The sequence below is a fragment of the Rhinatrema bivittatum genome, chromosome 5 (assembly GCF_901001135.1).
Source record: "Rhinatrema bivittatum chromosome 5, aRhiBiv1.1, whole genome shotgun sequence".
Classification (NCBI taxonomy): domain Eukaryota; kingdom Metazoa; phylum Chordata; class Amphibia; order Gymnophiona; family Rhinatrematidae; genus Rhinatrema; species Rhinatrema bivittatum.
The window spans coordinates 211,639,782-211,665,197 of NC_042619.1; the positions used below are offsets into that span (position 1 = coordinate 211,639,782).

Sequence of the window (25,416 nt, forward strand, 5' to 3'; positions counted from 1 at the left end):
CTGATCATAAAAGTAGCTCCTATTGCAAGACCTTCTTAGGGAAGAGCTAAAAAAAGCTCTTCTCTCCTGGGTAACACGAGAGAGATTAGGGAAGATATGAACAGGACAACCCATGAAAGAATCACCAATATTTTTTAAGAAACTTTTCACTAGAAAGCTAAGATCTAACTCAGAAAAAAAGGAAACCAATAAAGTGGTTCTTTCAGTATTAGGAGTCTCTAAAAAAAATAGTTAAATCCAGGTCTCCGAACTGAGACCGATTGTTCCCAGATATAAGAAAGGAAAATTGGTTCTTACCTGCTAATTTTCAATCCTGTACTACCACAGATCAGTCCAGACTCCAGGGTTTTGCCTCCCTTCCAGCAGATGGAGACAGAGAAAGTTTTACAGATACTGCCTCTTAACCCAGAATGCCACCTGCAGTCCCTCAGTATTTCTAAGTACCCAAGCAGAAAATAGTAAAAAAAAAAACTTCTAATAAACCAATGCTATAATAACCCCGAAACTAGCAAATTTATAATTGATAACTATAACCAAATTTGGAACTTTAATTGTAAGTACTGACCAGAAATGTGTGCCATTCGTCAGAATTATTATAGTAAACAAATTTAGCAGACTTTCCAAATATCCTCTCCCCCACCAGGCAGGACCCTGGACTGATCTGTGGTTCTACAAGAACGAAAATTAGCCACAAAGAATACCACCTTCAAAGTGAGATCTTTCATGGTGGCTCTTTTTAGAGGCTCAAATGGCACCACACACATGCCCTTGAGGACCAAGTTAAGGCTCCAAGAAGGGCATACCTTATGAACAAGGGGGGCACAAGTGCTTCACCTCTCAGAGGAAACGTACCACATCTGGATGCGCAGCTAAGGTTGTTCTATGAATCTTGCCTCGCAAACAGCCCAGAGCCGACACCTGCACTCTCAGAAACCTAAAGGACAAACCTTATGTTAGGCCTCTCTGCAAAAAAGCCAGAATCTGCACCACTGATGCTTTATCAGCTGCTCCAAATCTTCTCTAAAAAGGAGCTTGCCCTTAAAAGGCAAAGCTCCCAGTTGAGAATTTAACGAAACATTTGCTGACCAATTCCATAACCAAAGGAGCCTCCTAGCCGAAACCACAGATATCATTGTCCTGGAAAACGTGCAAATGAGGTCATACAAGGCATCGATCATAAGTAACCACAGCCTCCAAGCATTCCGTCTGTTTAGAATCCTGGGGTTAATAATCAATTATTATGAAGCAACTACCTCTCCTGAATTAATCACAAACCAAGGAGAGAGGAGATTCAACTCACTCACCAAATCTAAGCAACGACTCTCAATGCACTTGTTATCCAACAATTGGTTTCCCGGCAAATGACAATATCATAAAGATTGTTGCTCTAGTGTTGTAATCTGCAGCCTCTCACCACGCAATGGGTCGCAGGCCGTTATCAGCTTACAGAGCTTAGTGTAATATAATCATTTACTGTCATTTGTCCACCCACCAAATACTTTTATTCAATAACCCATCTTATAAAATTATTACTATATTTCTCAAATTGTAAACTTTAACTGAACAGAAACGTTCTTTAAAAGTCAAGTTCATCACAAATAGGAATACTTAGCCATAAATTTTCATCGAGCAGCTACAATGCTTTGCTGTTCAATTTCAACATCCCAACATGTTTCGACTGAAATGTCAGTCTTCTTCAGGGGAAACGTAATATCTCGAATCAGGCCGACATATTCATTTTATCCTAAAAGTTAAAAACCAAAAATTAAAAGGACACACTCAAAGCAGACCACACAGCTAGAAATCTAAGCTAAACCAATGAATAGCATGAAATTCATTGTTGCAACATATAGAAATATGCTACACTTACCCGGACCGAAGTTACAGGTCTCTCTAGAGATTCAAAAATGGCGCCTCAGCGTCCTAGTTGGTCACTACAGTCGTACTCACGCTGAATTTAAACACATCCCATCCATTCCAGCAACCGGAAATCCGGATACTCTGTGCCCAATAAACTGCATTGCCCATAGTTCTATGCTCTTAAACCACCCTAATTTCTTTAAAAGACCGACCAGTCGATGTCTTTGTTTAATCCTTCTGGATCCACCGTATTAAAATAGTAGATCCATTTTTGCTCTCTTTGAAGAAGATACCCATCAAAGTCTCCTCCACGATTCTTAGGCAAAGGTTTTTCTATTACAGCAAATGTGAGATCATCAAACGTGTGAAAATGTGAAAGGCAGTGCTGCACTACCGGCGCTTCTACCTTACCACGTGTGATGGCACTCCTATGTTCGATCATGCGGGTCTTTAAAGAACGTATGGTTTTACCAATATATAAACGAGGACACGGGCACCATAACCCGTAGATCACGCCTTTGGACTCGCAGTTGGTGAGAGAACGAAAATGAAATTTACCATTTGCAAAAAACGGTAAAACACTGCCAGCAAAAGATTGAGTGCATACAGTGCAATTCCCACAAGGGAAGTGTCCATTAATACCAAGGTCTCTGTTCTCTCCATCACCCTTTTCATCTGCGAAATCAGAATGTACAATCATGTCCCTCAGGTTTCTTCCTCGCTTAAAGGCAAACCTGGGAGGTTCATTGAACCCCTCATGTAGATGTAAAATGTGCCAAAATTTTTTTATGATGTTCTGGACTTTATAGACTTGGGAAGAGAAAGGCAATACACACACCAGCCTATTATTGTCTTGTTGAACATTCTTAGGCAGAAACAATAAATCTCTGTTGATCCAGCGTGCTCGCTTGTACGCCTTCCTAACAATCTGAGGAGGATAACCTCTTTGTTGGAAATTCTGGCTTTGTTGGAAATTCTGTTTATTGGGCACAGAGTATCCGGATTTCCGGTTGCTGGAATGGATGGGATGTGTTTAAATTCAGCGTGAGTACGACTGTAGTGACCAACTAGGACGCTGAGGCGCCATTTTTGAATCTCTAGAGAGACCTGTAACTTCGGTCCGGGTAAGTGTAGCATATTTCTATATGTTGCAACAATGAATTTCATGCTATTCATTGGTTTAGCTTAGATTTCTAGCTGTGTGGTCTGCTTTGAGTGTGTCCTTTTAATTTTTGGTTTTTAACTTTTAGGATAAAATGAATATGTCGGCCTGATTCGAGATATTACGTTTCCCCTGAAGAAGACTGACATTTCAGTCGAAACATGTTGGGATGTTGAAATTGAACAGCAAAGCATTGTAGCTGCTCAATGAAAATTTATGGCTAAGTATTCCTATTTGTGATGAACTTGACTTTTAAAGAACGTTTCTGTTCAGTTAAAGTTTACAATTTGAGAAATATAGTAATAATTTTATAAGATGGGTTATTGAATAAAGGTATTTGGTGGGTGGACAAATGACAGTAAATGATTATATTACACTAAGCTCTGTAAGCTGATAACGGCCTGCGACCCATTGCGTGGTGAGAGGCTGCAGATTACAACACTAGAGCAACAATCTTTATGATATTGTCATTTGCCGGGAAACCAATTGTTGGATAACAAGTGCATTGAGAGTCGTTGCTTAGATTTGGTGAGTGAGTTGAATCTCCTCTCTCCTTGGTTTGTGATAGAATCCTGGGGTGACATATCCTTGTTACCTTGTAACTGCTGCACCCATCTCAAGCTAGCCCGAAGCATAAAACTGCTGCACACCGCAGTACAGATGCCCAGAGCAGACACCTAAAAAATCTTTTTAAGGTGCAACTCAAGCTTCGTATCCTGCAAATCTTCAGAGCTGCCACACCAGCTACTGGAATGTGGTCCTTTTCATAATTGCTGAGACAGAGGCATCCACCTTTGGAACCCTTAGAGCTTCAGAGTATCTTCGGGCAAGGGATAAAACTTATCCATGGCTCTGCTAACCTTAAGGCCAGTCTCCAGAGTATCCCACTCCCTGACCACAAACTATTTTACTGACTTATAGAAAGGGAAAGTTCTGGCCGGACTACGAAAGCCAGTCATGACCGGATTTACTGAGTCCTTGTCAGACTCCTCCTGCAGAACCATAGCCAGGACATGCGGAATCATGGGTCCCAGTTCCTCCTTTTGGAACAGTCGAACTACCTTGGGATCATCCCCCTCCATAAACGGGCCCTTCACCAATTCCTCATCCGGATCCTGCCCATTCCTGGGTAGACGAGATTCAGTAGGACCGTCCCCAAACAGAAACCCACGATCAGACTTCTCAGAGGAACTGTCATTGGCGGCACCTGAAAAGAAGACTCTCCAAATCCTTGTGGATCCCGAGGCCCTCAAAAACTTAGATCTCTTCTTGGGCAGAGCTTCTGATGATTTTCGCATGGGGGGAGAACCCCACAGTCCTCCGGGCCATAAAGGCCTCGTGCATGAGGAAAATAAACTCCAGGAAAAAGGGAGCAGGACAGGAGAATCTCCCACCAGAAGATCTGGCTCCTTCTCAGACTTCCCTCCTGGGCTCCCTGGGTTCCATCGGGGCTGGAAACCGCTGGGGCAGCACTGGCAGGAGATCCCCTTGCCCTGCTGTAGCCATGATGATTTTCAAAATGGCCGCCGTTCCCGTGCTGAGTGGGAACGGATCGGGAGCCTTCTCCAACTCAGCTGGTGACCTGCCAGGACCATGCTACCTTAAAGATGCCGCCACAGCAGGCTTTGCACCTCCTCCATCTGCTGGAGACAGAGAAATATTGAGGGACTGCAAGTGGCACACCGGGTTAAGAGGCGGTGTCTGCGGAACTATCTCTGTCTCCATCTGCTGGAAGGGAGGCAAAACCCAGGAGTCTGGATTGATCTGGGTAAATACAGGGAAAGTAAACTTTGTTTAGTGCTGGAACTGTCTCCTCAGAAATTTTCAACTCTTGTACAAAATTTCACCTTAAAATCATCTTAGGATGATCTCCTATGACCCTAGGAAATTTATGAGTCTTAAATTAAGCTGATGTGATCTGTTTTCAAGAAATTCCATTCTTCTCTGAAGACTGTTCCACTCCTTAATTAGCATAGGCTGAGCATTTTTAATAACAGAGACATCTTGCTCTAAGGGCAAAAATCTCTCCTGGGATTTATTCTGGAAAGAATTCCATGCAGTAATATGAGACTCTAACTTATGGGAAACTTTATCAGCCTTAATGGATCAGATGGCACAGGTTGGGCCTCAGATACTATTAAGTCGCAGAGTGCATCCATTGGGATCACCTCTGGTTTAGGAGGAACCACAAAAGCTGAGGAAATGCTAGGAATCTGACCAGACTCACCAAAAGATTCCTCAAACTCCAAAGATGATGTATAAAGTAGCAAATTCACAGCTTCTCCAAAAGAAATAACTTCTTCAGCCTCATCACCCATAGTGGATCTCCCCTCGAAGCAGCTTATGATGTAACATCTTTGTCCGATGGCGCTGTATCATCCGGGGCCTTGTCTTGCTCAGCCGGCGGTAAACGAATGTTAAGGGGGCTAAGAGAACCTCTTCCCCAGCCGGGACAGACTCTCCTCCACCCGAGCTGGCACCAGGGATTCCCCCCTTTTGAGATGCAACAGCCATGATGTCTGATGTTATGTGCTGCCTGACCAGCAAAGAGGGCTCCAAGAAGTGGGCTCACATGTTACCTTTATATTTAGGAGATATGGTAACGAGCGGTGTTTTCCTGACACAAACCTGGACTGACTCCAGCCTTTCTTAAAACACTTTATCTTTATTTGCCACTTTTCTTTTTTAGTTTATTATTTATTAATTTTTCACATTCAAACAAAGTATCCACTTTGTGCAGAAATATGGTATATAGAATATAAACAAACATACTTATTGGAAAATTATCTTATAAAAGAAACACTAATACCCTTTATACCAGGACAGGGCCTTACCTCCGCGGCCTTGTGCTGCCGCCGATGCTGCTCTTCGTGGCCGTGGGAGGCCGCCGACGGGGCCTGCCCTTCGCGGCTCAGAGCCGCTGCTGCCTTCGCAGCTGGAGCCGCTGTGGTTGGGCTTCATGCGGCCTGGAGGCCGCCGCTGCAGCTTTGGGCATTCCTGTCCCCAGACACCACCCTCGCGGTTCTTCATGGCTGGATGCCACCTCCAGCCCTGCTTTCTGACCTGGCAGGGACGCTGCCAACGTTGCCTGCCTCTGGGCTCTCCTCCTGTGTGGCTGGAACGCCGCTGTTGTGGCCTGCTTCTTCCTGCTCTGCATAGGGCCGCTGTCCAAGGTCCTGCTGCTGCTTCTGGCCTTCCCTGAGGTGCACGGCCGCGCCTCTTCAATTTTTTAAAGAGCCAGCGACAGGAAGTGGCCATGGCCCCACCAAAGCCTTAGTCTCCACCTACTTCCTGGATGGGTCCTATAAGAAGGTCTCGCTCCATACCTCCAGCGTCTTCGCATCTATCCAGAAGCTCCTGAAGACGACTCTTCAGTCTGATGCCTGTGCCATGTCCTGATGTCCGGTCCATGTCTTGATGTCTGTGATTCTTCAGCCTGATGCCTATTCCCAGTCCTGAGGTCTGTGTTCCAGATCCTGATGTCTGTCCCATGTCTTGATGATTGTTCCATGTCCAGATGTCTATGCTCCGGGAGTCCATTCCAAGATATCCGTGAGTCCATTCCAAGATGCCCATGAGTCCATTCCAAGTTGTCCATGAGTCCATTCCGAGCTGTCCGTGACTCCATTCCAGAGAGACGCTGTGACTCTACTCCAGAGAGTCTGTGACTACATTCCAATGAGACGGCCGTGACTCCACTCCAGAGAGACGTCTGTGACTCTAGTCCAGAGAGATGTCCGTGTCTCCCCTCCAGAGAGACGTCCATGGCTCTACTCCAGAGAGACGTCTGAGACTCTATTCCAGAGAGACGTCCGTGACTCCATTCTGGTTACGTCAGCCCTCTTCGATGTCCCAAGCTTCCTTGATGTTCCAAGTCTCCTTGATGTTCCTAGTCCTGCAGTCCATTCCAAGATGTTCCTAGTTCAATGATGTTTCTAGTTCCAAAATGTCTGTGAGTCCAAGTCCAGTGATGTTCCTTGTTCCCTTCCTGATGTCATCCCGGTCCAGATGTTCCAGGTCCTGAAGAACCCATTTCCTCCGTAGATTCTCTGTTTTTAAGTCTGAGGTTAGTCCTCGAGGGCTATGGGCCAAGCCTTATCTCCTTGTATCCTGTCCTGACTCCGGAGGCCCCGAGGGGTTACTTTGCTCCTGTGCTAAGAGACTTCCTGAGCTCACCCCGCTCCCCTCCTGGTCCGTGACCAGCCTCCTGGCTGTGTAGGGGACATTGTGGTCTGCGACCAGCCCTACGTGCCGTGTGGGGCGCCTGAGGGTCTTGCTCATCCCTCCTTGTCTGTAGTCTTCATCTCCTCGTCTCTTCAGTTTCAAGTCTTCATCTCCAAGTCTACGTCCAAGTCTCCAAGTCTATGTCCAAATCTACATTCAAGTCTACGTCTCCAAGTCTACGTCCAAGTCTACGTTTCCAAGTCTACTTCCAATTCTACTCCCAAGTCTACTTCCAAGTCTACACTCAAGTCTACGTCCAAGTCCACGTCTCCATGTCTACGTCCAGTCTTCCAAGCTCCATCCAGCTCTGCTCCTGTGCCGCCCCTTGCTGCACATTTCACCATGGGTGCGACTCGTGTCCTGACCTGAGCCGCTCCGTGGCCCATAGGGTTCCGCTCTCCTATGAGCAAAGTGATGCGCGCCGAGCCCACACCATCAGCTCCCGAAGGCTGCGCTCGCTTCAGAATGCAAAGACCAGAGCTCGGTGTGGTGTGCTGGGCTCAGTATTGGACATTCGTCTTAATTATCTGAAGTCTGGCCTAAAAATTTTTTCAAATTCCCTGGATGTTTTCAAGTTCCTGTTTCTTGTCCCTAGTTCCTGGACTTTCTATGGACTGCCTTGTAATAAATACACTATTTTCCACAATTTTTTGCTCGCTTGCCTTCTTCAGCATGTCTGGGTATGGCCCTGTCCTGGTCTAAAGGGTATTAGTGTTTCTTTTATAAGATCATTTTCCAATAAGTATGTTACTTCCTGTTGATCAAAGGAACTGTGGAACTGATTAAGGGAGAATCGGATTGCAGGTGCCTCCTGCAGGTCATTGGAGGCTCTGGGGCAAGAGCCGGTTGGTAGAGGATCAGATTGCAGGCGCCTCCTGAAGGTCGATGGGAGATCCGAACCTCTACTGCCGATCCGGAAGAACATGGAAAATGGACAACATGAAGCTTGAATGGAAGTCAATACACTATTTTCCACAATTTTTTGCTCGCTTGCCTTCTTCGGTATATCTGGGTAAGGCCCTGTCCTGGTCTAAAGGATATTACTGTTTCTTTTATAAGATAATTTTCCAATAAGTATGTTACTTCCTGTTGATCAAAGGAACTGTGGAACTGATTAAGGGAGAATCGGATTGCAGGTGCCTCCTAGTTTCATGTTGTCCATTTTCCATGTTCTTCCGGATCAGCAGTAGAGGTTCGGATCTCCCATCGACCTTCAGGAGGCGCCTGCAATCTGATCCTCTACCAACCGGCTCTTGCCCCAGAGCCTCCAATGACCTGCAGGAGGCACCTGCAATCCGATTCTCCCTTAATCAGTTCCACAGTTCCTTTGATCAACAGGAAGTACCTGCAAGCTGTCCTATCAGCTGGTACAAATCCTGGAATTTTGCCCAACCAACAGAAGATGCCTACATGAAGCCAAAACCTTCCATACTCTTCCGTAGAGAGGTGATATTACCCCTGGGTTCCAATGATCTGTAGGAGGCGCCTGCACCCAGGTTCTTCTCTCACACTATTTGATCCGATGTCCCTCAGTTTACAGAACGGAACCTTGAATATCTTCCAGCACCCAGGGTCTGGGTCTAACGACCAGCAGGAAGCGCCTGCACCCCAGACCTGGTTCTGTCCTCTAGCATCACTCCTGAGGATCTTTGAGTACACAAATCAACGGTCCAACTGAGGGTTGCAACCTTGACCTGTTCCATCTTTGTCTTTACTTCCTAAGGACTTTTCCATCGAAGATCACTTCTTGCACCATGTTGATCCAGTGAGCGTGTAGATACTCTAGCTGTCCTTGACTCAGTCTATCACCAAGGTTTCCAAGATGCTTTTTCTATTCTGGGTACTATTCTCCAAAGAAGACGCAGTGAATTGTCCTTTTTCACTTCCAAGATTAATTAGAACTGAATCGGACTTTCACTAATATCTTGATGTACCTATGATATGCTAATGACAAGCTATTTCTTATCATTTCAGCTCTCCAGTCTGGGAGGTGTGTTGAACCCCTGGGTTTTCCAACACACAATTGCCTTACTTCTCCAGCCAGCAAGAAGGTCCTGAGGAGGAAGCCTTTAAGGGGAGGTACTGATGCGCCCCTTCCCACGGTCCCATGGGCAGGGCCTTACCTCCGTAGCCTTGTGCTGCCGCTGATGCTGCTCTTCACGGCCGTGGGAAGCCACCGATGGGGCCTGCCCTTCACGGCTCAGAGCCGCTGCTGCCTTCACGGCTGGAGCCACTGCAGTTGGGCTTCATGCAGCCTGGAGGCCGCCACTGTTGCTTCGGGGCCTGCCTGTCCCTGGACACCACCCTCGTGGTTCTTCGCGGCTGGATGCTGCCTCTGGCCCTGCTCTCTGACCTGGCAGGGACACCGCTGATGTTGCCTGCCTCTGGGCCCTCCTCCTTTCTGGCTGGAACGCCACCGTTGTGGCCTGCTTCTTCCTGCTCTGCACAGGGCCGCTGTCCAAGGTCCAGCTGCTGCTTCTGTCCTTCCCTTAGGTGCACAGCCACGCCTCTTCAATCCTTTTAAATGCCAGCGACAGGAAGTGGCCACGACCCCACCGAAGTCTCAGTCTCCGCCTACTTCCTGGATGGGTCCTATAAGAAGGCCTCGCTCCATTCCTCCAGCATCTTCGCATCTATCCAGATGCTCCTGAAGACGTCTCTTCAGTCTGATGCCTGTTCCATGTCCTGATGTCTGGTCCATGTCTTGATGTCTGTGACTCTTCAGCCTGATGCCTGTTCCCAGTCCTGAGGTCCGTGTTCCAGATCCTGATGTCTGTCCCATGTCTTGATGATCGTTCCATGTGCTGATGCCCGTGACTCCGAGACTTGATGTCTGTTCCATGTCCATAAATCTATGCTCCGGGAGTCCATTCCAAGATGTCCATGAGTCCATTCCAAGATGTCCGTGAGTCCATTCCAAGATGTCCGTGACTCCATTCTAGAGAGACGTCCGTCACTACTCCACAGAGACGTCCGTGACTCTTCTCCAGAGAGACATCTGTGACTATACTCCAAAGAGACATCTGTGACTATAGTCCAGAGAGAATTCCATGATTCCCCTCCAGAGAGATATCCGTGACTCTACTCCAGAGAGACATCTGTGACTCTATTCCAGAGAGTTGTCTGTGACTCTATTCCAGAAAGGCGTCCGTGACTCCCTTCCAGAGAGACGTCCGTGACCCCCTTCCAGTTATGTCAGCCCTCTTTGATGTCCCAAGCTTCCTTGATGTCCCAAATTTCCTTGATGTTCCAAGTCTCCTTGATGTTCCTAGTCCTGCAATCTGTTCCAAGTCCTGCAGTTAGTTCCAAGATGTTCCTAGTTCCAAGATGTCTGTGAGTCCAAGTCCAGTGATGTTCCTTGTTCCCTTCCTGATGTCATCCCAGTCCTGATGTTCCAGGTCCTGAAGAACCCATTTCCTCCGGAGATTCCCTGTTTTTAAGTCTAAGGTTGGTCCTCGAGTGCTATGGGCCAAGCCTTATCTCCTTGTATCCTGTCCCGACCCCGGAGGCCCTGAGGAGTTGCTTCGCTCCTGTGCTAAGAGACTTCCTGAGCTCGCCCCGCTCCCCTTGTAGTCTGCGACTAGCCTCCCGGCTGTGTAGGGTGTGTAGGGGACAGTGTGGTCTGCGACCAGCCCTACGTGCTTTGTAGGGCGCCTGAGGGTCTTGCTCATTCCTGCCTGTATCCTTGTTCCATGTTCTTTGTCTAAGTCTTCAGTATGGTCTGCGACCAGCCCTTTGTGCAGTGTAGGGCACCTGAGGGTCTTGCTCATCCCTCCTTGTCTCTAGTCTTCATCTCCTCGTCTCTTCAGTTTCAAGTCTTCATCTCCAAATCTACGTCCAAGTCCACATCTCCAAGTCTATGTCCAAGTCTACGTCTCCAAGTCTACGTTTCCAAATCTACTTCAAAGTCTATGTTTCCAAGTCTACTTCCAAGTCTATGCCAAAGTCTACGTCAAAGTCTACGTCTCCACATCTACGTCCAGTCTTCCAAGCTCTGTCCAGCTCTGCTCCTGTGCCGCCCATTCCTGCACTCACATTTCATCACGGGTGCGACTCGTGTCCTGACCTGAGACACTCCGTGGCCCATAGGGCTCTGCTCTTCTATGAGCAAAGTGACGCATGCCGAGCCCACACCATCAGCTCACAAAGGCTGCGCTCGCTTCAATATGTGGGGAGGAGATCAGAAAACATAAGGAGAAAGAATTGTGGAAAACAAGAAAATTAGCAATGACATAGCTTGAAAGGTAAACACATTCTTCATTAAGGATGAACAACCTAGACATTACTTGCTTGGGTTATAATCTTCTTGGAATCAATAAAACCTTTAAGCTGTTCTGGTGAAAAAAAAAAAGCTCTCTCTATTATATTTAACAATGCACTTGAATGGAAACCTTAGGAAGAAAGTTGCTCCAATAGCTAAGGTATCCTGACATAAAGCCAGGAATCCCTTCCTTCTTTCCTGAGTCGATTTAGTTAGATCTGGAAATATCCTGACTTTTTGCCCTATGAAAAGTGCACTCGATTTCTTAAAATAACTCTTCATGACCATCCTGAGATCTTTTTCAGTGAATAAAGTTATTAGCAAAGTGGTTCTTTCGGTTATCTCATAATTAGATGACTAAAAAATCAGTTAGATTGTTTAAATCTGCAGGAAAAGTCTGAGTTTGAGCACTAGAGCAATTAGGTAGAAAATACACTTTATCCAGGGGGGGGGGGGAGTTGATTCAATGGTAAATTCCAGAACATCCAGGAAATATCTTCTTATGGTAATTCATGGAAACTCTCCCACAACCCTGGGGAAATTCAGTACTCGCAAATTTAAATGCCTTAGAGTATTTTCTATAAACTCCATTTTCCTGTTTAAGATGCTACAGTCTTGAATAATCGCAGAATGAACACCTTTAACACGTTGAATTTCTTCTTCCATATTTTTAAACTTAGAGATTTCCTGTCATTGAGAGTCATTATGCTTAACAATAACATCCACTTGCTGCAAAAATATGTTAATCTTTGAAGAGCAATCTGAGAAAACTTTTCCCATAGAAAATATTAAGTCCCACAATGAGTCTAGGGTTACAGCCGCAGGCTTTTCATAAAAAGATGGTAACCCATTAGGTAGGAGAGTCCTGGCAGTTAACATCTCGCCTCCATTATCCACTCGGGTGATCATATCAGCCGTCACCGGAGTGCTAGCACTCTCACCATCAATCATTAAAGAACTAGACACAGACACTTCGCTGGCCGCTGCTCCCTCAGCCTCCGACAATTGAATTCCCTCCATGGGGCTCAATTCAGGGCGCAGCGACAAGGCTGTCCATGTAGCTGGTGGTTGAGGCACATCCTGGGGGCTCAACCACCGAGGCCGGGGCGGGCTCTCCTTCACATGCCTCAGCAGCTGAACTTGAGCCCCAAATTGCGATGCCATTCTCGAGTACTGCAGGATTGTTTTCTGCCCAGGTAAGGTAGAGGAGACTGAGGGATAGATTCTTATTCTCCCCTTTCTCTTTGCAGGCATTTTAATCAGAGAAAAAGAAACCAGAAGAATTCTTCAAGAAAATAGCGAACAGGCAGTGCTGAGCATGGGTCAAGCTACTATCTTGGCTCCTCCCCATCTTATTTGCCACTTTAACAAATTCACTAGTAGACTGTCTTTACCTTCAGAACAGTGTACTCCAATTACTCATAGTACTGCTTCCCTCAGTACTCACATAGCTTCATTACAGCTCAGGGTTTGGATGGCAATATCGTACAGGAGCTGCCTTCCTCCTGGAGACCTGGGGCTGGTCCGACTATCCCCACCTGAGTCCCTGCACTTATTACTCCACTGTTGGGCCCTACCCACACAGCTCTCTCTTACAAGGGGAATTAAAGGGACCAGGCACCCTACCTAGGCCTGCACTAGTTTAAAGGGGAACATAGGGGCACTGCCTCACAGGAAGCATTGTAAGGAAATCCAAAACAAATTACAGAGGCAGTATCGGGCTATGAGTCCATGGCAGAGTCATACTGCCATCTTGTCCCTATTTGGATAATTTTGATTTCTCTGGGTATTTTCAGGAGCACAGCCACGCTGCTGTGCTGCTGAATATACCCATATAACTTAACCGGTCTGCACACAGCTGAACAGTACCCTCAGTTTTATTTAAGACAGAAAGACAAAGGTCCCAGAGTACTGAAACAAACAAAGCCAGAAAAGCTAAACAAGCAATAAGCAAACTAAACAATTTGGGATGACTTTTAAAAGAGTTCCTCATGAGTATATGGGATGAGTGCGAGCAACTCTTATTTTAAAACCTGGAAAAATACGTGCATATATATGCGTGTGTGAGCAAAAGAATGCACAAAAAAAGGGGCAGATCTGGGGCAAGATGGGGGTGCTCCAGGGTGGGGACAACATTTACACACATAAATCCTGATTTTAAAACCGGCAAAGGCAGGGTGTGTCAGGTTGTTACCTACGCATATTTACTTCTGCTCTTTATCAGGTGTAAGTCAATAAAAATTATTATAGCCAAAGACTGCCCTTGTAAGAGGTCTGGGTCAACTGAGGGGAGTGCAGACTGAAGAACCAGATGGGTCTTAATGACCTAGAGATAGACTGAGCAAGCTGGTCGACTAAGTGGTCAAACTTGTAATTTCCTTCACACGTTCAGGTTTTTAAATGTGCTCACTTGCGCATGTAAAAGCTGACAAGTCCTAAGGAAAGATACACAAGTAATGTTTCTGCACATAACCACTTAAAATTAGGAGCACATGTGCCCGCTATGCATATTTTACATTATATTCACGCAATTGCGCAAATGATTTAAAATTCCACATATGTGGGCACATGCACACTTGTTTTAAATTTACAATCCCTGATATTAAATCTGAATTTCTAAAAGACACAAAGTACGGTGGGAAGGGAGTTCCAAAGGCAGGATTCAGAAGATAAAGTAGAACGTTATGAGTCTTGACTTGGGTGTTCTCCATTTCTTAGTACTTTACCTGTATTTGTTTTGCCGATCACTGGATCGGATGCTAGCACATCGGTCATTTGGAAAAGCTACTAGCACATCATTCTTCAACTTGCCACCTTTCTGGTAAGAATGGAGTCCAGTCTGAGCTGAGTTCAGCATGGAGACTCGAGTAAATCCAATATATTTTCCTGTCTCTTCAGGTGCCGCATGTACATACTGTCCTGTTGCATTGGTAATCAGTGGCGTTATACCTGATTTGGCAAGTAAACAAACATTTAGAGTGCATACATTTAGAGTGCAATACAAAACAGTGAAAGAAACAAGAGTTTCTTTAAATTCTTGTATATTAAAACTTGAATTTATAAGTAGTAAATATTAATTGTCCTGGAAAACCATTGTCCTGCCCCAAAAGACATAATAGTTACCAACACAGGATTCGAGTACATTCTCAGCAGGATGTGAAACTGGGCTCCTTGTGACCTTTGGCAAGTCACTTTACCCTATGTTGCTTCAGATACAAACTTCCAGCCTGAGTCACTAAGGTTTTTCTCCCATTCTGAGTATATGGGAAGATACCTTGATGAATAAGCCCCTTTGGGATAGGGAAATACCTGCCCTGAATGTCATCCGCTTTGAAATGATGAAAAGCGGAACAAGAAATAAATAAATAAATAAATAATATAGGTGGCCCAATAATTACTGTGTTGCTGTGTATGTTGCTATTTTAAGCTATGGAATGAAAGTGACAATTTTGAATTTATGTCATGAAATTGTTCTTTAGAAAAAAAAAAGAGCAGAGGTGATGCTGATGACTCTGTGGTAATGTTAGATGCTGCCATGTAGAAGTCCCTTAGTCTAATTTGCCACTCTGGTTTCTGTACTTTGGACAGGTCATTGTCAAGGGCTGAGGAGGGAGCATGTGGCCCAGATGGAGAAAGAGTGTTGCAGACTGCTCTAATAAGGGCACTTGCTGATCAAAGAAAGGTGCCAAATAAGCTCCTGAAGATGCTGCATTCAACCCCGACAATGATAGAAGGATGATGGGGTATCTGGTCAGAGCTGTAATCAGGGAAAGGATAAGTCAGCAAAAAGTCCATATTACATCCAGAAGTCTGATGATGTTAAAAAATTAAGTGTAGACAAGGAATACCAAATAATGCCAACTTGAAGAGTAGTATTTAGTATTGTTAATATATGCCATAGGAGGCTAAATCTGATAATCAGAAAGTTTGCTGAAAAATCAAAATTCATTATAGATCACAATAAAAATCTCTTCTAATCCTAAATCTCATCACTCGGTGACAAAGACTCTATAATATCAATATGAAGTTTTCGCATACAGGACACTGAAGTTGAACTAAATATTAAAGAAAAAAATAGCATTTTATGCACCTGTTTTTACAAAAACGTTTGGATAATTTTGCAACTTCTCCACCTGTGCACACTGTGAAATGCCCCTCACTAAGGAGTATCAGAAGACTACTAGAAGAAAATCATTCATATGCCAATAGCTTGCAAAGAGCAATCTCAATCCCAGCCTTACATTAAGGAAAAGTCATACTAACTATTAAGAATGTGTGAAGCTTGGAGATTTAAATTTGCAAGCCCCAAAAAATTTGGATAATTTTTGCCCTAGACAACAATGGAAAAAATTGTGCAAAGCAACTAAATTCTGTGAAATACCATAGAAGATATAATAACATCCACAGAATGGTATATGCACATCTACCAAAAAAGGTAGATTGGGCAGAATGGATGGGCCATTTTTTATCTTTATCTGTTGTCATTTACTGTGTTACTATGAATTCTGCAGAATGGTACACAACAGTGTGGAATTAGAAGCCTTTCACCCATAATGCTGTAAAAACACTATTAAATGGTCCTATGCATTTAAGGGATCTTCCCTGCAAAATAAGGGGGGATTGAAGAAAAATTTACAGACAGGGAAACCAGCAAAATGTGTTCCATTTGGTTTTGATGTTCAAAAATTCACACCCCTTTTCGCCATGCTTCAAAAGTACACATGGCAAATACTGATACTCACTCGGCATGAAACATTTGACATTTAAGGCTTGTTTCCTATGTTTTGTTAAAACTGAAATTCTTCAGTTTCTGTGCAATTCCTCTGAGCCACTGGGAGAAAACAGCCATATGCAGTAGAGTGTCACAAACTGGCTATCCATCTGGTGACGCAGTTATAAAGTAAATGAGGGCAGATAAAGACCAGTCTGCCCAGAGTGAGACTCTTTCTGGTTTTCTACCTACATTTAAGGAAGACAGCAAGTCTTTGCAGCCTACCTGGATTGAGTTTCATCACAACTTTGTTGGTTACAGGTCTGCAGATACCAGTAAAAGTGAGACTCATCTGATGAAATATATTTGTCTTCAAAGAGAGAGAACTGTCCTCTAGTGTTGCACCAATAAAATCCATCATTTGCTTCATTTTAAAGGTTCCTACCTGATGCGGTGCAAATGAAAAGATCACATCCTAAAAAAGGAAGCACATGGAAGCACTGTCATGAGCTGCTTTGTTAGGTAAAACATGCTGCTTGCACAGAAATTCGGTAGACTTTTTCAACCACAAAAGGACTGCTCCATCGGTCTGTTTATTGAATTTACCATTATGTGATAACACTAAGAATACTTTCCTCTTTTCTAGATCTTGGGACAAAATGTAAATACCCCCGCACTAGATTCTGAAAACATTACAAGGTCAATATTCAGCAGAATGAGGGGGTCACGTGATAAGCTGAGCGTGAACGGACATGCATGCTTGGAGCTCTTCACATCCCCGGATGTAATCCTTCTTTATCCTAAGTGAATCTGCAGTTAATTTGCTCAAAATGCAAAGGAACTCAGTAAAGAAATTGTTGCCAGCCCTATGAGTAAGAAACTGTCTCCTGACAAGTCAGAGTCCTCTGATGAGCAGGCCTCAGATGAGGAGTGGCTTGTACCATCTATTCTGTACAACACAACAAATGTTTGAACAGCTTTCTGATAAACTTACCATTAATATAGATGGTAAACTGGGAATGGTTGTAAAAAAGGTGGCCCAGCTGGTAGTCTCTGTTCAGGAAAACTCATCTCCGCTAGATGCTACAGACCACCACTTGGAGGAGTTGGGGCCCGCAGTAAGGTGGAGGTTTTACAGCAGAAGGTTAATGATTTGACAGAGAAACTAGATGATATGAAAAACTGGTGAAGAAGGATAAACATATAGTAGGGCTGCCTAAAGGGGTGCAGGATGCAAATCCTGCGGCCTTCTTTTCCACGTGGCTGCCAGAGACTTTGGGCCTAGCCGTAAAGGGGGGCTCACTGAGCCTAGAAACATCGGGCCCAGGAGGCTACCCATGCACGGTGATAATGCAGTTACACAACTACATGAGCAAAGCGTGCGTACTTGGCAAGACTCGATCTCTGAAGGAAGTAATCTACTAGCAATGGAGAATTATGTTCTGCACAGACTTTTCAGTGGCGCTTCAGAAAAAGAGAGCTGGATATGTGGGGATAAAAAAAGTGTTGCTTTTCCCAGCAAGACCAAAGGTATTTGATAACAACAAAACAAAAATATTTGAGTCCCTGGAGGCAATGCAGAGATACTTGGAAGAGACTGGTGAGGCACTGGCAGTTCGGATGCAGCCCATTGAAGCTGGCTGCTAGAGAACATGGAGGGTTTTGAGCTAACAGACAATCTCTACTTTCATGGCAGGTTGCCAGGGATGGGGGAATCTCCTGCGGTTATGTTTTACGGCAAGATTTTGATATTATAAGACACCCCCATGAGAAGATTTCCATGTATTTGTTCCTTCTACTATAATGCATGTTTTTGGGGGTTGGGGGGAGGAGGAGGGGGATGGAGGAGCAGCTGCTGGTGTTTACTCTCAGGACATTATTGAGAATGGTCATATGCAACCAAGTTTCCTCTGTTACCTTTTCACAGTCTCTGATATATTCATCTGCCGCTTGCCTTTCCTGTGCTGGAATCCTTCTTGGCGAGCCGGGATATACCTCAAAACACAGCATACTTGACCTTGTGATTAAAGGGAAGCAAGCGTGAAAGAGAGAGACTGGAAGGCGACAGTGCATATCTTGTGGAATCTCATTTCCAGGAGAACTGCAGATTTACGGGAGGGAACAAGACTGGATGGTGTTATGCCCATCGGTCACAGACAGCTGCGACCACTAATGCTCACCTCTTTCTTTGCCGCATTGTCAGCCTTTGGACGAATGGCGGCCTCCGCCATCCACCGCCGACCAGCCTGGCGTCCCCGGGACGGCGTGGGTGCTGCCGACTGGCATCTTCTTCCAGGAATCACTTAGGGGTGCGCGCACGTATGGGCCACTCTTGTACACGTTATGGCGGGAACCTCGGGGGCGTCCCCTCCAGATGACATCACCCATCTCCGGTACTTAAGCTGGCTGTCCCTTCACTTCGACAAGTTAGCAAGGAGTTCCCTCTGGCTGAATTCCTCTCCATCCTTGGACTTCCGGTTCCAAATTCTACGTTTGGCGTGAGACACTCGGGGTACCCACTCCTCGGGGGCCCTACTTTGTCTTGGGTTATCCGCTCCTCGGAAGACCTTTCTGTCTTGGACTGCTATCTGTCCCATTCCCCGGGACCTCTCCTGGAACTTCTTCCTGTGAGTACCTAATACTACGGACTTCAACTATCAAGCCTTGTTGTGGGATCCTCTACGGTGTACCCCATGCCTCGGGCCACTGCCGTTTCTTTCCTGAAGGAACCACTCCGGTATACCCTGCTTGCAGGTCATTACTGCATCACCGCCACAGGAACCTCATCAGGGTTCCTGCACCTCGGACTATCTTCTCACCACCACAGAGACACATCTCCGGCATACCCCGCTCCACGGGCCACTACCGGATCTGCATGTCTGAGGTATGTCTACACTACTGCAAGACTTCCTGGCATACCCCGCTCCGCGGGCCACTACCAGATTTTCACATCTGAGGTATCACCCTTGGGTATACCCCACTACTCAGAACTTTACTTTTCGCATCTCCCGCTTCGCTGGTTATGCCTTTCTCTTCTATCAATAAAAGACTCTGTTCCACAGCTGTGTCTGACGTCGCTGAGACCACGCTTCAAAATGGTCTGCGGAGGCCATTTCCGTTTTTGAGAAATTAAAGACTGCCTTTTCCACGGAACCATGCTTAAGGCATCCTGACCCCAACAAGCCATTTATCGTAGAAGTTGACGCTTCAGATGTCGGCGTGGGGGCTGTATTGTGCCAAACTGGAGACTCTAAATCCTTACGTCCCTGCTCTTTCTTCTCATGACGTTTCTCCCCGGCACAGAAGAACTATGGAATCGGAGATAAAGAGCTCTTGGCTATTAAGCTAGCATTCGAGGAATGGCAGCCTTGGCTCGAAAGTGCTCAACATCAAATAACCATATTCACGGACCATAAAAATCTAGAGTATCTCTGCCATGCGCAACGTCTTAACCACAGACAAGCTAGATGGTTCTTATTCTTCAATTGTTTTGACTTTGTGCTTAAATATCGCCCCGGAGACAGAAATACCAGATCTGATGCCTTGTCACGCTCCTTTCTCCCGGAGGATGTGCCTGAAGAACCTCAGCACATAATTGACCCGAAAAAATTCATCTTGGCGGCTACACATTCTGTGCCCACTGGTAAGACCATCGTGCCTAAACACCTCAGGAAGAAAGTGCTCTTTTGGGCGCACGATTCCAAGCTGGCTGGCCATCCTGGTTAACGCCGCACCCTGCTCAAGATCCAGAAGTTCTATTGGTGGCCTACTATCAAGAAAGATACCTTATCCTACGTAGCATCTTGTACCAATTGTGCCAAACACAAACCTGCTTCTGGCCAACCGTGGGGATTGCTGCAACCACTGCCAGTTCCGGAACAGCCCTGGTCACACATTGCTACTGACTTTGCAGTCGACTTACCTCTTTCTGGAGGAATGAATACCATCTGGGTAACAGTTGATCGCTTCAGCAAGATGGCCCATTTCATGGTGCTGCCTGGCTTACCATCTCAGACTCAAGTTACCCTCCACTCGTTTTGCTCCTCGCTATGCTGGACCATTTCCAATCCTCCGACGTCTTGGCAACATCACTTACAGTCTGAAGCTACCACCCGGACTAAACATCCACAACGCTTTTCACGTCTCACTCTTGAAACCTCTCATACTCAGTGAATTCTCTTCCAAGACTCAGGAACCACCTGCAATCAACGCAGAAGATGACCTAGAATTTAAGGTCGAAGAGATTCTTGATGTCCGAAGACAAGGAAAAACACTTGAATACCTTCTTTCTTGGGAAGGTTTCGGCCCCGAAGAAAACTCTTGGGAGCCTCAGGCTAACATCCTTGATAAAGAGGTGCTCCGTCAATTTCATCTCGTGCATCCTTTGAAGCCTAAACCTGGTACCCGCAGAGGAGACCGTCCTTTGAAGGGGGTACTTTTACGACTGTCGCTGCCCAATGTCTCCACTCCGCCCTCCTTACCTCTTTGGCGACTCCTCCCGCGGTTGATGGACGTCTGCCTGCCGCGGCGTCTGCCTGCCATCCTCTCCGGTGTCCCCGGTCCGGCTTGGGCGCTGCATCCTGCCATGTTGTTCAGCTGCCATAGGGCGCGCACCGCGCGGCCCTGCTTCTTATTCCTTCTTTGGCGCGAACCTCAGGGGCGTCCCCCTGTGATCACGTTACGCATCCCGGATACAAAAGCCTACTCTGTTTGCTAGCTAAACGAGTTAGCAAGGGACTCCTTACGGATGGGATTCGCTCTCCGTACCTAGCTACTCTGCCTCTCCTTATTGGACTTACTCTATCGGGGTACCCGCTCCTTGAGGGCCTCTCTCTTCTCTTTCAGGTCGCTGTGTGGAACCGGTACTCACTCCTCGAGGGCCCATGTTCCCGGACTAGCTGCCTGAGCTCACTTCTGCTTGGAAGAAACCACTGCCTACACCATGAGTGAGTTACCATCTAGACTCTCTCAGAGCTGTTCTCTGGAACCAGGTACTCGCTCCTCGAGGGCCTGCCTTCCGGGAGAAACCGCTGTGTGAGTTTTCAACCAATGAGGCTCCATACCAGAACCCTGTGTATGCTCCATTGTACTCACTATCTCAGTTTCTCTCCACTACAGCACAGCTATTGAGGGATTGCTGTTCCAGTGTCCTGAGGAACTACAAGCCCAGCTGGGCTTCATCTCTACTCACTACTGCCACCTCTGGTGGCTTCTCAACTCTGTTTAATAAAAGATAATTCTGTGTTGTGTGTCCTAAAGCTGAGCCCGACCTGTGGCCCCTCACGGGACTTCCCCCTGTGGGTGTGGTCATCTGCCACAGTGTCCAAGGGTCCACCCAAAACCTTACAAACAATAACAAGTGGGTACTGAAATCAAAGTACAGTTCTGGCTGAGGGATGAACCCAGGAAGGTACCTCAGATGAGACAGTCCGGTAGAGGTCCGCAGCGCACCAGACAGTCTTCCCAATAGAGTAGTAAATACCTCTAGTGCAGATCCGGTAGTGGCACGCAGCACGGAGTACACCAAGGATGGCTATATGAGGCAGATGGTATAGAGGAGGTCTGAGGTCCTGGAGCTCAGAAGTACTTGAAGATGAATTAGCAATCTTCCTGCAGCGCAGGGTAGGTGTAGCGAATCCTGCTGGTAAGAATGCGGTAGTGGCCCTAGGCTCAGGGTACACCGCAGAGAGAATGCCAGCAAGGCTTAGTAGAGATGAAGCGAGATGAACTCACAAGGCGTGGTACCAGAAGAGCAAGGCAGGAAGGCCCTCTGAGGAGCGGATAGCCTAGGAATGCAGAACAGCCCCCGAGGAGCGGGTACTCAGAGCGTTCCCCACCGAGACAGGAACAGGAAGTCCAAAGAGAAGCAGATTCAGCAACGAGGAGAACTCTTTGCTAACTCATCTGGGAGTTGGGCCAGTCAACTTAAATACAGCAAGGCGGTGATGTCATGCGGAGGGGACGCCCCCGAAGTTCCTGCCATGACGTGTACTAAAAACGGTCCATGCACACGCACACGCTAGGTGACTCCAGAAGCAAGATGGCAGTCGGCATTGCCCACGCCATCCCAGGGACGCCAGGGAGGTCGGTGTTCGCTGGCGGATGCCGCCATTCTTCCGAGGATTGACGAAGTAACAAGAAAAGAGGTGAGCATGAGAGGTCGCAGCCGTCTGCGACCGACGGGTGCAACAGAATGTATCCAAGTTCCCCTAAACCGCACGGGAATGAGAAAGACCAGCTGATAGCACACGTTCTCCAAACACCGTCTCTTCCAGCGCCCGAACATCCAGTAATGCCTGGTGAAAGTGTGTAGACAAGACCAAGTCACTGCCCAACAGATCTCCTGTGCGGAAAGCAACTGACACTCTGCACAGGAAGCTGCCTGCACCTTGGTAGAATGCACTTGCAGACCCTCAGGAATTGACCGTCCTTTGCAAATATACGCCAACACAATTGCCTCTTTCAGCCATTGTGAACTGTAGCCTTGGAAGACTTACACCCTTTCTTTGCTCCACTAAACACTACAAAGAGGTCATCAGATCTCCGAGAACCATTGGTGACTTTGAAATATTACAATAGGGCCTGATGGACAACCAGCAAATGAAGCTCTCTCATATGTGGAGTCGCCGCATCCAAATTTTGAAAAGCGGGGAGTTCCACTGTCTGACTGAGATGAAACGCTAAAGGGAAGGCATTGTATGCAGCAAAACCCCATCATCTGAAATCTGAAGGAAAGGACAAGGTCTGAAGTTCCGAAGTCCTCCTGGTCGAAAAAATCGCTACCAGGAAAACCATCTTCAGGGTAAGATCCTTCAGAGACATGTGCCTCAACGGCTCGAATGGCGACCCATAGAGGACCTTAAGTACTATTTGTTTATAAAATGTATAGCCCGCTAATCCACAGAGCTCAGCAGGTTATTGTAAACATATATAATGGATATATAAAATAAAACTAAGTTAAGGTTCCACAACAGGCACATTCTGCGTATCAGAGGTCGCAAATGCTTCACCCCTCTAAGAAACTGGACTACATCCGGATGCGAAGCCAGGGATACCCCATGCACCTTGCCTCAAAAACAGCCTAAAGCTACTATCTGAACTCTAAGGGAGTTATAAGCAAGACCCTTCAGTAGGTCCTTCTGCAAATAGGTCAAAATGTAAGGTATTGACATACACGAACGATCAAGCCCTTTCTCAAGATACCACGTCTCTAACACTCTCCACACCCTGACATAAGCCAAAGAGGTGAAGGTCTTCTAGCCTGTAGTAAGGTAGTAATGACCTCTTCTAAATACCCCTTTCATTCACAAATGACTGCTTTCCAAAGCCAGGCCACAAGACAAAAGTAATTTGCCTGATCCAAAAAGTATGGTCTCTGATGAAGCAATTCTTAGAAATGCCTAAATCTTAGGGGACCATCCATTGTGAGATCTACCAGATCCGCAAATCATGGTCACACTGGAGCCACAAGAATCACCATCCCCAGGTGTCTCTCGATCCATTGCAAAACACTTCCTATGAGAGGCCACGGAGGGAAGACATATAACAGAATCCCTAACGGCCATGGAAGGACCAGAGCACTGAGGCCCTCTGATCCAACTTCTCGCCTACGACTGAAAAAGCGGCGTGCCCTGGCATTCTGTCATGATGAAATTAGGTCCAGCTGAGGGCCACTTCACCTGCTCCAAATGAGATCCATCACTTCTATTGACAGCTCCCATTTCCCGGGTCTAACACCTAACAGCTGAGATAGTATGCTTGCATATTGTTCAATCTGGCTATATGGGATGCCATCAGAGCTGCCAGGTGTTGTTCCGCCCACCTGAAAAGTTCCTGGGCTTCCTGAGACACCATGCAACTCTTGGTGTCCCCTTGGCAAATGATATAAACCACCGTCATCACATTGTCTAACAAGACTCAAGGAAGAAAAGAGAGCAATGCCATGCGAACCACCCTGGTCTCTAACCAATTGATAGACCATAATGCCTCCATCACTGTCCTTGGCAAATGGCACCCCAATCTTTCAGGCTGGCATCAGTGGTTACCACCACCTAATATGAGATCTCCAACCTTACCCCTCGTTCCAAATTGGCCCGAGAAAGCCACTATGAGAGAATGTATCCGGTTTGCCCCTGAAGCAGTAGTGGATTCCAGTCAGATAAAAGTGCCCTTTGAAAAGGCCACATATGTGAGAATGCCCAAGAACTAGATCTAGTGTAGCTACCATAGAACCCAGAACCTGAAAATAATCCCAAACCCTGGATACCGAGTGCTGCAATAAGCGGCAGACCAGAGTCTGCAACTTCATCACCATGTCTGCCATGAGGAACAACTTGCCTAATCTGGTACTGAATCAGATCCCCAGATATCTAGTGACTAGATTGGTATCAGATTGCTCCCTATTAGGTTCACCACCCAAACTAGGGTCTGCAACCTCTGCAAGACCCACTGTACTGACTGTTGAATAGCCAGTCATCTAGATAAGGGTATACTAAGATTCCTTCCTTTCACAGGGCTGCAGCCACAACCACCATCATCTTGGGGAGCATGCAAAATTGTAAATGGTCTCCCAGGACCATAAAGCAGAGGAACTTTTGAATTTCTGTTCTGATAGGTATGTGCAGATAAGCTTCTGTTAAATCCAACAAAGCCAGGAACTCCCCTTTGTGAACCACTGCTATCACTCATTACAAAGTTTCCATTCAAAAATGTGGCACTCTGTGCACTGCATTGATCTTTTTCAGATATAGTATGGGCCAGAAAGTACCCTCCTTCTTCAGCACCATGAAATAGATGCTCCCCCAGGGAAATGGGAACTATCACCTCCAGGTGATTTAGCCGCTCTAGTGTAGCATGTACTGCCTCCCTTGTGATGAGGGATGTACAAGGAGAGATCATGTAAACTTCTCGAATTGGGCCTTGGTTCAGTTCATTAATTTGCTTCTTCCGGTTCCTAGACCGGAGTTGTCACTGGCTGGTCTAGGCGGACCCTGAAAGGACTGCATCCTATCAGAGCATTGCCTCTAAGAAGAGAAAAAGCCCCATGGGGAAAGGCTAAAGAGTTAGGACTCTTCAGCTTGGAGAAGAGACAGGTGAGGGGAGATATGATAGAGGTCTATAAAATAATGAATGGAGTGGAACGAGTGGACGTTAATCGGTTGTTTACTCTTTCAAACAGTACAAAGATTGGTGACACAC

General features: G+C 46.3%; 1 protein-coding gene across 1 annotated transcript in view; it reads right to left on the reverse strand.

The window, feature by feature from the left end:
* Positions 1-25,416, reverse strand: part of CFAP47 (cilia and flagella associated protein 47) — a 1,765,744-nt gene that overhangs the window by 1,593,790 nt on the left and 146,538 nt on the right. Inside the window, exons 9-10 of the mRNA XM_029603108.1 lie at positions 16,504-16,693; positions 14,234-14,456 (exon numbers count right to left, since the gene is read on the reverse strand). Of these exons, the coding sequence (XP_029458968.1) occupies positions 14,234-14,456; positions 16,504-16,693 (413 nt within the window). The remainder of the gene's footprint in view (positions 1-14,233; positions 14,457-16,503; positions 16,694-25,416) is intronic.